Raw genomic sequence first — 12,176 nt, 5'->3', positions numbered from 1 at the left:
TTTTTGATTACTTTAACTGTCAATCATTCAACCAGACCTTTTTATCTTGAATGCAAAGAAGTGCAGATTGATGCATCTGGGGTGTAAAACCAGCACCTTTAGATCCTCAGACGTTACGGGCCAGATTCAGTAAATGGTGTTCAAAGTTAGATGCCGAGAAAAATGCATACTAAGCGTTATTCTATAAAGGATGTTCAGGACTGAGCACCCTTTATAGAATAACATTTAGCGCAGAACCTGGTGTAAATCCTGGTATGCAAGTTGGGCGCGTAGCTCTGGTATTCTATAAAGTTGCGCTGAAATTTTTGAAACTCCCCTGACACACCCACACCACCCATGGTCATGCCCCTTTTTGGGTAGTGCATGAGACACTTTGTGGGCACAACATTTTAGAATAGTTTGAAGGCAAATCCACGCAAAAGTCCAAATTAGTATAAATTAAGTACTTAGTTTGCATGTGGATCTCGGATTCATACCCAAATTTGGGCAACCTTTACAAAGTCCAGGTGGCTAAAGCCTGAAGGATGCATAGTGAGGGGTATATTGAATAGAAAGGAGGAGGTCATAATACCTCTATACAGGATATTGGTGAGATATCACTTAGAGCACTGTGTTCAGTTTTGGAGGCTGTATCTCGCTAAGAACTTGAGGCAGGAGTTGGGTACAGAGAAAACTGGGTCCCGCCTTCTTCTGATGTATATCCTGTTTCTGCGAGGGTGGGACACCGAGACGGGGAAGGGAAGGCTGGAGGCAAGCCTGCTGCTTTCATTGCTGCCACCACTGCGACTTGAGGTAAAATAAAAGATTTAAACGCAGGGCGGCAGCAGGAACAGAAAAGAGGGCTGTCGGGTAGCTGAGGGTGGGCAGGTGGGGCTGGAGTTGGAACTGGAATTTGGGGGCTGAATAAGGGGGCAGGTGGAGGCTGGGGCGAGTCACTAGACATGAATAGGAGGGAAGGATAGGGGTCAAAGGAGAATTGCTGGATATGGAAAGGAGGGCAGAGGAGAATCGCCAGACATGGATGGGAGGGGAGGGCAGGGGAGAGAGATCACTGGACATGGATGGTTAGGGGAGGGCACAGGAGAATTGTTGGACATGGTTGGGAGAAGAGGGCAGGGGAGAGAGAGGAAATCGCTGGACATGGAGGGGAGGATAGGAGCAAAGGAGAATCGCTGGACATGGATGGGAGAGAAAAACAGGGGAGAGAGGAAAGTTGCTGTACATGGATGGGGGGATGGCAAGAGAAATGCTGGACATGGATGGAGGAGAGGGAAGACAGGAAGGAGATGCACATGCATGGAGGGTAGAGAGGAGAAATGCTGGACATGGATTGAATGGAGGGCAGGGAAGAGAGGAGAAATGTTGGAGGGAAGGAAAGACAGAGGAAGGAGATGCACACGGATAGAGGGAAAGAGAGAGGAGAAATGCTGGATAAGGATGGAGGGGATGGAAGACAGGAGGCGATGCACATGAATTTAGGGGAGAGAGGAGAAATTCTGGACACGGATGGAGGGGAGAGAAGACAGAGGAAGGAGTTGCAAATGGATGGAGGGAAGAGAGTTGAAATGCTGGACATGGATGGAGGGATGGGAAGAGAGAGGAAGTGAGATGAACATGGAGGGGAGGGGGAGAGGAGAAATGCTGGACATGGATGGAGGGGAGGGAAGACAGGAGGAGAGGCACATGGATTTAGGGGCGAGAGGAGAAATTCTAGACATGGAGGGGAGGGAAGAGAGAAGAAGTGAGATGAACATGGATGGAGGGTTAGGAGAGGAAAAAAGCTGGACATGGATGGATGAGAGGGAAGAGAGAGGAAGGAGATGCATATGGATGGAGGGAAGGGAAGAAAGAGGAAGGAGATGCATACTGATAGAAATGAGGGAAAGGGAAAAGAGGAGAAAAACTGCACATGGATGGAGAAAATAGGCAAAAGCTGGATCCACTCTATACCTCCTCCAGTGAAGTCTGCATAGGACCCAGCTTTTACATATGGATGTAGGGCAAGAAATGAAGAAGAAAGGAGGAAAGTAAAGAAATAAATTTGAAAGGAAACCCTGGAAACGGAGTTAAGGGAACAGAAAGAGAGAAGCAGAATCAGAGACTGGGACCAACATGATCAGACAAATAAAGTCACCAGACAACAAAGGTAGAAAAAAAATCATTTTATTTTCATTTTAGTGTTTGGAATATGTCCAAATTGAGAATTTACATCTGCTGTCTTAATTTGCACTGGGTATACTGAAGCTGTAACAGCTTATAGAAATTATTTATAGTGAAAAAAAAATCACAGGTTATATTTTTTTTCTCCTATACTGGTATAGTATTTTCAGAGATACCTGTTTATATGCGCCATGGCTGGAATAAGGGGTGTGGCTACCATAGGGGTGGAGCCATAGATGGTGACCCCGCCCATCATCAGTACCGGTACCTTTTTTCCTACAAAAAAAGCACTGGGTAAAAGTGAGTGAAATTTAGCCCCCCCCCCCCCCCCCCGCCCCCGGTCTCCTTATTTCTTTGCAAAGTAGCCAAGGCAATGCATGGCTTACAGCCACTCCATAAGAAATCAATTTACAGTTTATCAATCTGTTTATTCTCTAAAGTTTTCTATAATGTTGGAAGCATACCCTTAGAATACATAGAATACATCAAGATAGGTGCAATCGACAACTTTTATGGTTTCTAGCCTTCCCTACCAAGTGAGCCAAAGAGGAGACCAAGAGCAGCCGACCGTCAGGGGGAGGAATGCTGGCTTCGGCCTAACCCCTGGTAAGCCTTTCCTCAGCTGAGAGGTGCCCAGCTCTACCACCAGCTGCCTTTCAGGTGCTGTGGAGGACTTGCAGCTCATCTGCATATCCTTACAGCCTTCTCCGGGGTGACACCCAGGTCCACTCCGATCCACTCAGGGCCTCTGCTCTAGGTGCCGCGCGCCTAACGGCGCGCTGGGCATTTTTCTCTTTGTATCTAATCTTTTTCCAGTTGCTAAAGTACCTTAATCGTTTATGGCTCCTATTCACATTCTCTTCCTAGCTCTGTCCCTTCCTAATCTTTTCCCTCACCCCCTACCTCTCTCCGCTACAGGAACTCACTTCCCATCCATTGACTTCATCACCTCACCTTCTCTCCTACCCTCTTCCTCCCTCTTGGCTTTTAATCTCCGTCTCTTTCTTCCCTCCATTTTGCCTTCCCCATTCCACCTAAATACCTCTCGCCTTCGTGGCCACACCTCTCCTACTCTCCTCCGCTCTCTTTTACTCCTTCTCTTACTCTCAGCTAGTGACATCAATCCCAATCCTGGCCCTCCTCACCAACTATTATCCAAACTCTACAGATCTCACCGTGACCTCTCTAACCTCATCTGTATTCCTCTACTCCCCTCCTCTTCTCTGCCCTTCTCTTGCGCCCTATGGAATGCCCGCTCTATCTGTAACAAACTCCCCTATATCCAGGACCTGTTTATCTCACGTCACCTCCATCTGCTCGCTATAACAGAAACCTGGCTCTGCCCTGATGACTCTGCTTCAGTCGCAGCCCTGTGCCATGGCGGTTGTCTATTTTCACATACTCCTCGCCCTGCTGGCCGTGGGGGCGGTGTTGGACTACTTCTCTCTCCCTCCTCCAGATTTCAACCCCTTCTTCCACCTCAATCTCACTGTTTTTCCTCCTTTGAAGTCCACTCTATCCGCCTTTTCTCTCCTCTGCCTCTTCGAATAGCGGTCATTTATCGTCCCCCTCATAAGTCCCTTTCATCCTTTCTCAGTGACTTTGACGCCTGGCTTGCCTTCTTCCATGATCCTTCCTCCCCCTCTCTCATCCTTGGTGACTTTAATATTCCTGCTAATGATCCTTCCAACTCTTATATTTCCAAGTTACTCGCTTTAACGTCCTCCTTTAATCTCCAACTATGCTCCACCTCCCCCACTCATCAAAATGGTCACTGTCTTGATCTCATCTTCTCCTCCAACTGTTCACCTTCTAGTTTCCTTGCCTCTGATCTTCCCTCCTCTGATCACCATCTTATAACTTTCACACTTAAATCTCCTCCCTCCCAGTCCCATCCTATCTTATCTAATTTATCTAGGAATCTTCACGATATTGACCCTTCATCTCTATCCTCCCATGTTTCAAACCTCCTCTCTACTGTGGCACCATCCACGTCTGTCAATGAGGCTGTTTCTTCTTACAACAATACTCTATCCTCTGCCTTAGACACTCTTGCACCTTTGATGACCCGCCCCGTAAGGCGTACAAAACCCCAACCTTGGCTGACTTCTAATATCTGCTACCTACGTTCCTGTACCCGCTCCGCCGAACGCCTCTGGCGGAAATCTCGGGCCCTTGCTGATTTCTTACACTTTAAGTTCATGCTGACCTCCTTCCAATCTGCTCTTTTACGTGCCAAACAGGATTATTATATCCAACTGACCAACTCTCTCGGCTCTAATCCTCGACTTCTCTTCACCACATTGAACTCTCTCCTCAAGGTGCCCCCTCCCCCAACTCCCCCTTCATTATCTCCTCAGACCCTTGCTGAATTCTTTCACAACAAGGTTCAAAAGATAAACCTTGCTTTCTCTACCTCACCACCTCTCCCTCCACTAGTCCATTCCCCTCTCTCTCCTTCCCCTCATTCCCTTTCCTCCTTTCCTGAAGTTACTATTGAGGAAACTACACTTCTCCTTTCTTCCTCAAAATGTACCACCTGTTCCTCTGATCCCATTCCCACCCACCTTCTTAATGCCATCTCTCCTGCTCTTATTCCTTTTATCTGTCACATTCTCAACCTCTCACTTTCCACTGCGACTGTCCCTACTGCCGTTAAACATGCTGTGGTCACACAAGAAGCCTTCACTTGACCCTACTTGTCCCTCTAATTACCGACCCATCTCCCTCCTTCCTTTTCTCTCCAAATTACTTGAGCGTGCTGTTCACCGCCGCTGCCTTGATTTTCTTTCCTCACATGCTATTCTTGACCCACTACAATCTGGTTTTCGCCCTCTCCACTCAACCGAAACTGCGCTTACTAAAGTCTCCAATGACCTATTACTGGCTAAATCCAGAGGTCTCTACTCCATCCTCATTCTTCTTGATCTTTCCGCTGCTTTTGACACTGTCGATCACAGCATACTCCTTGATATCCTGTCCTCACTTGGATTCCAGGGCTCTGTCCTTTCCTGGCTCTCTTTCTACCTCTCCCTACGCAACTTCAGTGTTCACTCTGGTGGATCCTCTTCTACTTCTATCCCTCTGCCTGTCGGCGTACCTCAGGGTTCTGTTCTTGGTCCCCTCCTCTTTTCTATCTACACTTCTTCCCTTGGCTCATTAATCTCATCCCATGGCTTTTCCTACCATCTCTATGCTGATGACTCCCAAATCTACCTTTCTACCCCTGATATCTCACCTTGCATCCAAACCAAAGTTTCAGCGTGCTTGTCTGACATTGCTGTCTGGATGTCTCAACGCCACCTGAAATTAAATATGACCAAAACCGAGCTTCTCATTTTCCCCCCCCAAACCCACCTCCCCACTCCCCCCGTTTTCTATTTCTGTTGATGGCTCTCTCATTCTCCCTGTCTCCTCAGCTCGAAACCTTGGGGTCATCTTTGACTCTTCTCTCTCCTTCTCTGCTCATATCCAGCAGATTGCCAAGACCTGTCGTTTCTTTCTTTACAACATCCGTAAAATCCGCCCCTTTCTTTCCGAGCACTCTACCAAAACCCTCATCCACACCCTTGTCACCTCTCGTTTAGACTACTGCAATCTGCTTCTTGCTGGCCTCCCACTTAGTCACCTCTCCCCTCTCCAGTCGGTTCAAAACTCTGCTGCCCGTCTCATCTTCCGCCAGGGTCGCTTTACTCATACTACCCCTCTCCTCAAGACCCTTCACTGGCTCCCTATCCGTTTTCGCATCCTGTTCAAACTTCTTCTACTAACCTATAAATGTACTCACTCTGCTGCTCCCCAGTATCTCTCCACACTCGTCCATCCCTACACCCCTTCCCGCGCACTCCACTCTATGGATAAATCCTTCTTATCTGTTCCCTTCTCCACTACTGCCAACTCCAGACTTCGGGCCTTCTGTCTCGCTGCACCCTACGCCTGGAATAAACTTCCTGAGCCCCTACGTCTTGCCCCATCCTTGGCCACTTTTAAATCTGGACTGAAAGCCCACCTCTTTGGCATTGCTTTTGACTCGTAACCACTTGTAACCACTCGCCTCCACCTACCCTCCTCTCTCCCTTCCCGTTCACATTAATTGATTTGATTTGCTTACTTTATTTATTTTTTGTCTATTAGATTGTAAGCTCTTTGAGCAGGGACTGTCTTTCTTCTATGTTTGTGCAGCGCTGCGTATGCCTTGTAGCGCTATAGAAATGCTAAATAGTAGTAGTAGTAGTAGTAGTAGCAGCAGCACATTTCCTGGATTTTCTTTATAAATTTTCTCATTTAGTCCTACAAAAAGGAAGGAAGAAGTCTAATATCCAAAGTACTTTAATCCTTTGAGCTGCCCATGGAATGGAAAGGAGGATACCAGTTCCTTTGTACAATAAATATTAAGTAGCATTAACTCCGTTTTGGACCAATTGATCTTGTATCTAGATAGGGTCCCAAAATTGTTCATCAGTGTGAGCAAATGTGGCAGACTAGACTCCAGGTTAGTAAGGTACAGGAAGACATTGTCTGCAAGTAGAAAGTTTAAATGTGCCAGTAGTTATCCGCTCAATAAACGAGGATTGTTCCAATACCAGATCAAAAAAAAGATGTGATATGGGGCACCCCTGATGAGTGCCCCTATGTAAGAAATACGCTTGTGACGTCTGTTTATATACAGATGAGCCACAGGATTACTGTGTAGCATTTGCACCATGTGATGACCTCTCTGAGGGGTTAAATTTTAAGTTTAGATTTCCTGTTTATGATAGGAGACCTACTGACTGCAGATAAAAGTAATGACCTACACAAGAAATAAATATAAAGCTTCTAGAATGTGTGTAGATAAAAATTTCAGGCCTGGTTATTCAGCCGGTGGCGATCAGCATTTTGCTGATCAGCGTTAAGCCCAATGCTGGGCCATGTCCGGGCACCGGCATTGATTTTCCAGGTTTGCAGAGACAGACAAAATGTAGCTAGTTAACTGTGATATTCAGCAGATAACCAGCTATGGGTTACCGCGTAGATAGGACTGACTTTTATGAATATCAGCACTTAACTGGCTAAGTGCTGACTGCGCCCCCACAATGCCACTAAAATAGTCGGTTTTGAGTTTGGTGTTAACTGGTTAGCCACTTCTAAAAACAACCAGTTAAGTGGTGCTGAAAATGACCGGTTAGCCCCGAACAGGCAGTTTTAACCGGTGAGGAGCCGTTTCTGAGTATTGAGGAGCGTTGAGTATTGACACTGTAGTACATATCTTGTATGTGCTTCTTGGTTTATTTTATGATCTCTGAATTCTTTTACAGACATTCCTGTGGTTCATTTATTGGATCTTCTCAGCATCTCACCACTATTTTTGAACTGACCTGGCCTCTTTTCCAGGCTCCTTGCATGCTTCACAATGTAGCCCTTGGTCCACAGTTCTGGCCAATGAATGCAATTTTCTCTGACCAAATTGTGTATTGGTACTTTGGTGCTACTAGTTATTTAATTAATAAAACACAGTTTCAAAATTTTATATTCCATTAAGCAGGAAGGGAGTCGAGACATGTATTAATAATGAATTATCTTGTTTGTGTGACCTCTTTTCAGAGGAGTTCTGTCTGTTTCATGGTGTCGGGCAGACCCAGAGCTATTGCTCAGCAGTGCAAAAGACAACCGTATACTGTGCTGGAATCCCTGCAGTGGAGAGGTAGGTAGCAGGTTCCTCTGGGATGCACGAAGAAGGGTCTGGTCCTATTGGCATTAAAGAAAATACAAATGGCTTGATATAGCATGCCAGCCCACATCATAGTAGCAACTCTATAACCAATTTTGCCCTCAGCTTTAGAGCCAGAGGAGTCCTACAGTTTTTTGTGTGAGTTTGAACATATTTATGCAGCAACCTTATAACTTTTTTTTTTTTAATAAACATCAACTTGTACATGTCCTTAGTTGTGAAGGCTACACATTGTTTTTACAGGACGGTATTTAAAGAAAGTTGAAACGAGAAAAAGTAGGGGTGCACAAAAAGCCTTCCAATTCAAGGAGACATATGATGTTGTTGGAAATAATTTATTGAAGATTTCATCATGGATACTTGTGTCTTAGTCTTGTTGCTGTGACTTAACTGTCTTTTCCCTATTTCTAGCAGGCCCCCATTCCCCCCTACAGCAAACCTGCCAGCGAGGGCAGTCGAGGACGTCCAAAATTTGGACGTTTCTGTGACGGGGCAGTTGAGGACATCCAAAATTTGGACGTTTCTGCAATGGGCAGTTAAGGACGTCCAAAATTGGATGTTTCTATGAGAAAGACGTGTTTCTCAAAGTCTCATACAATTTTGGACGTCCTTAACTGCCCATTACAGAAACGTCCAAATTTTGGACGTTCTCAATTGCCCCGTCGCTATACCTCTGACAACCTCTTGAAATTTGGCCGTCCCTGCAACAGGGCAGTTGAGGACGTCCATCTTCCGATTTAAAGATGGGCTTCCTTCTCTTTTCATTGGTCTGCAGCCCACATCTGTCAATTGCGGGAGGATTGTGCTGAGCGCATGCTCAGGCACAAATCTCCTGCACTTCTACCCCATAATCAGAGATGCATGCAAATTTAAGCAGCGCAGTTATCTCTGATCATAGGTCTAATAGCGCCCCGTGCTGTTCGTGCTATTTTAGAGCGCTGTTTGGAACAGCGCGGATCTTTTGATCATCTGCCTGTAAATGTACAGCCCTAGTTATAACACATGCAGTTTGTGAGGAACTGTTGAAGGGGCTGGAGAACTTGGCAACTGAATGAAAATTGAAACATAAGAATGGCATGTGCAAAATGATGCACATAGGAAAAAATAATCTCAACTATAGGTACAGTCGTGGGTTTTGTATTAAAAGTCGCCATCCAGGAAAAGGACTGTAGAGTCATTGCAGGCAATATATTGGAATTCTTAGCTAGTGGCAGTCAAAAAAAAAATTTATGTTATGAATGTAGAATAAAATCATCTTTTTTAAAAAAAAAAATATTGTGGAACAAGAAAAGGTACAGAAAAGGTAATAAGTGTGGGAAGGGTGATACACCAGATCCCTTGTGAAGAAAAGCTAAACAGAATAGGCCTTTTGAGTTTTTTTTTTTTTTTTTTATAACAATCAACTAAGAGGGGATATGATAGAGGATTATAAAATAACTAGTAAAAAAGGCCCGTTTCTGGAACGAATGAAACGGGCGCTAGCAAGGTTTTCCTGGGAGTGTGTATGTTTGAGAGAGAGAGCCAGAGTGAATGTGCGGGTGTGTGACAGAGTGAGACTGTCTGTGTGACAGTGTATGTGTGAGAATGAGAGTGTGTGACAGGGCCCCCTCACCCCGTTCCCTCCCCTCCTTTTCCTCCTCCTTCCCACACTTTGGGTTCCTTAAGGCTTTCAAAAGTCTATGTACCCCCATGGCCCTAACGCCCAGTATCCGGATACCCCACCGCTTTCCTCTTCACCCCTCCCCCAAGATGTAATACTTTCACATCCTTCATTTTAAAAAAAAAGTGTCCTATCTACCCTGTGTACAAATGGCCGGCATTCAGATTGTGTTCCTGTCGTAAATTTTCATTTCTTTCATTCATTCAGAACTTGTCGTTCCCTCCCCCCCCCCCCCCCCCCCCCCCCGAACACTTTTGGTTCCTTCAGTCTTTTAAAACTCTCCTATGTACCCTGTGTGCTAATGGCCAGCATTGAGATTGTTTTCCTGTCCCAAATTTGCATGTCTTTCAGTCATTCACAACTTCCCCCCCCCCCCCCCCCCCTTCTCCAGTTTAACACTTTCGTTTCCTTCAGTCTTTTAAAACTCTCCTATCTACCCTGTGTCCTAATGGCCAGCATTCAGATTGTTTTCCTTTCCCAAATGTTCATGTCTTTCAGTCATTCAGAACTCCCCCCCTCCCCCCATTTAACACTTTCGGTTCCTTCAGTCTTTTAAAAACTCTCCTATCAACCCTGTGTCCTAATGGCCAGCACTCAGATTGTTTTGCTTTGCCAAATTGTCTGTCACTGATGTCAGTGCGTGCCTGCCTAGCAGCCCACTTCCGGCAGGCACGGTCCCAAGCACATCCTGTTGGAGGTGAGAATTACTATATAGGATGAGCAGAGTGGAAAAGATAAGTAGGGAATAGTTATTTATCATTTAATAAAATACTGGAACTAGGGGACATTTAAATAAAAACTAACTAGTTGCAGGTTTAAAACAGTTATGAAAGTGTATTTTCACTAAGTGCAGTATTAAGCTATGAAATTTGTTTGAAGATGCTGTGGTCAAGGCATTTTGTTATAGCTGGGCTTAATAGGGGTTTGGAGAAATTCCTGGAGGGAGATTCCATAATTAGCTAGGTAAACTTGGGGAAAATCTCCCCTTATCTCCAGGAATGAGCAACAAGGAATAGTTCTAGGTTGACCACTGGTGGAGGCAGGATGAGCTTGATGGCACATCCTAATTTCTTATTCTTTATCCTGGGCAATGATTGTGTTCATTCTTTCAATAAACCCAAGTTATTCCTGCTACTGTTCTGTCATATTCAAATATAAATTTAATGTGTAATGTTACATCTCTTCCTTTGCTAGGTGGTTTATGAGTTGCCCACCAGGAGCCAGTGGTGTTTTGATGTTCAGTGGTGCCCCCGTTATCCATCTGTGTTCTCTGCTGCTTCATTTGATGGCTGGATAAATGTATATTCCATTATGGGTGGAAGTTTGGATTCTCAGCAACAGAGCCAGTGTGACAAGGTACAGCTACGAATGGGTTGTGAGAAAAAGGGAGATCATCAACTTCACTGATGTAGTTTCCGTGAAGTGACAGGAGCTGAGAGTTGTGATTAGGCACTTAGAAAAAAATGTTAAGAGGATTCAGGATGAGTTTCAGGGAAGCAATATATATTATTTTGTGGTGGGTATCCGTGTAATATGGAGTGCATACGAGAGGTAGAGCTGTGGTGTGTGCACTTGTAGTGTGCATGTGAGAAGTAGAGATGGCAAGAGGGTGGATCCTTGGTGCTCACCACAAATCCCATTCCAGTATTCTGACCAGGGCAAAACCCTGTTATGTTCTTAACCACTTTAAGAGCTGGCCCCTGGTAGTGTTAAATCCCAATTTTAAGAACAGTTTGTGATCCATGGTATTAGATTATGGTCAAATCTAATAGTATAACCAGAGTCCTTTCCAGAATCCATTTGTTAAAACAGTCCCCTCTGTGCAGAGTCTGTACTAAAGTTAGACAGAAAGCTGACTTGACTGTCATCCTGCTCTTCCCTTCCTGATTTTTGTTTTGTTGTCAGTACTATCTTCCTACTACAACCTGTAGCCCACTGCAGTTTTGTTCTTCTAGTCTGTGTTGTGTGAACGCTTTATTCTTTCCTATCGAAAAATGGCGTTCTTTCCCTGCCTTCAATGTTTTTTTGTAGATTGTACACTGCTTTGTCTTCCATCAATCAGAACTATAAATAAATGAATAAACTTTATGGTCCCGCCTGTTGTGGGCTATATCTTTTAAGAAGCTACTGATATCTGTGCCAGAAAGGCGGCAATCATTGAATATGCATAAAAAATGTGGTTAAAGAGCCCTGGAATGTCATGTGGCTTGTCCTAACGATGGAGATCCTGTCACTTCTGTGGGCAATGAGTAGGCATTCCATGTAAAGTGGTGCATGTTCTTGTTGCCCACTGATTTTGTCATTGAGAGCTTGCAACCTTTTTGTGGTTCAACTTTAACACATAACAGAACCTGTCATATTTGAAAATGGTCATGCAGGCTGTTTTCTTTATCCAGATACATTATTGTTTTTGGGAATGAATGAACCAGGGAATTAACAAAAAGATGCAATGCTTTTTTCCTTAGCATCCCTCCGGACCAGCCCAGGATTGGACTGATGGGTTGTGCTCGCCTTCCAGCAGGTTGGAGACTGAGAAAAAAACTCTGACTCTAGCGAGCCAATAGGAGCCCTGGTCACATGACCCTAGCCTCAGTATTTTCTCAGTCTCCCAGAAGTGAGCCCATTAGTCTCTCTTGCTAAGGTTAT

The 12,176-nt window shown here is 45.0% G+C and overlaps 1 protein-coding gene across 10 annotated transcripts in view; it reads left to right on the top strand.

Annotated features, from left to right (window-relative positions):
• SEC31B (SEC31 homolog B, COPII coat complex component) overlaps nucleotides 1-12,176 on the top strand; it is a 277,304-nt gene that overhangs the window by 63,137 nt on the left and 201,991 nt on the right. For all 10 annotated transcript variants that reach the window (XM_030203516.1, XM_030203517.1, XM_030203520.1 and 7 more), the window contains 2 exons: nucleotides 7,744-7,843; nucleotides 10,725-10,886. In XM_030203516.1, the coding sequence (XP_030059376.1) occupies nucleotides 7,744-7,843; nucleotides 10,725-10,886 (262 nt within the window). The remainder of the gene's footprint in view (nucleotides 1-7,743; nucleotides 7,844-10,724; nucleotides 10,887-12,176) is intronic.

Source organism: Microcaecilia unicolor, chromosome 5 (assembly GCF_901765095.1).
Source record: "Microcaecilia unicolor chromosome 5, aMicUni1.1, whole genome shotgun sequence".
Classification (NCBI taxonomy): domain Eukaryota; kingdom Metazoa; phylum Chordata; class Amphibia; order Gymnophiona; family Siphonopidae; genus Microcaecilia; species Microcaecilia unicolor.
The sequence above is the reverse complement of the archived record's forward strand: the minus strand, read 5'-3'. Positions and strand labels throughout refer to the sequence as shown.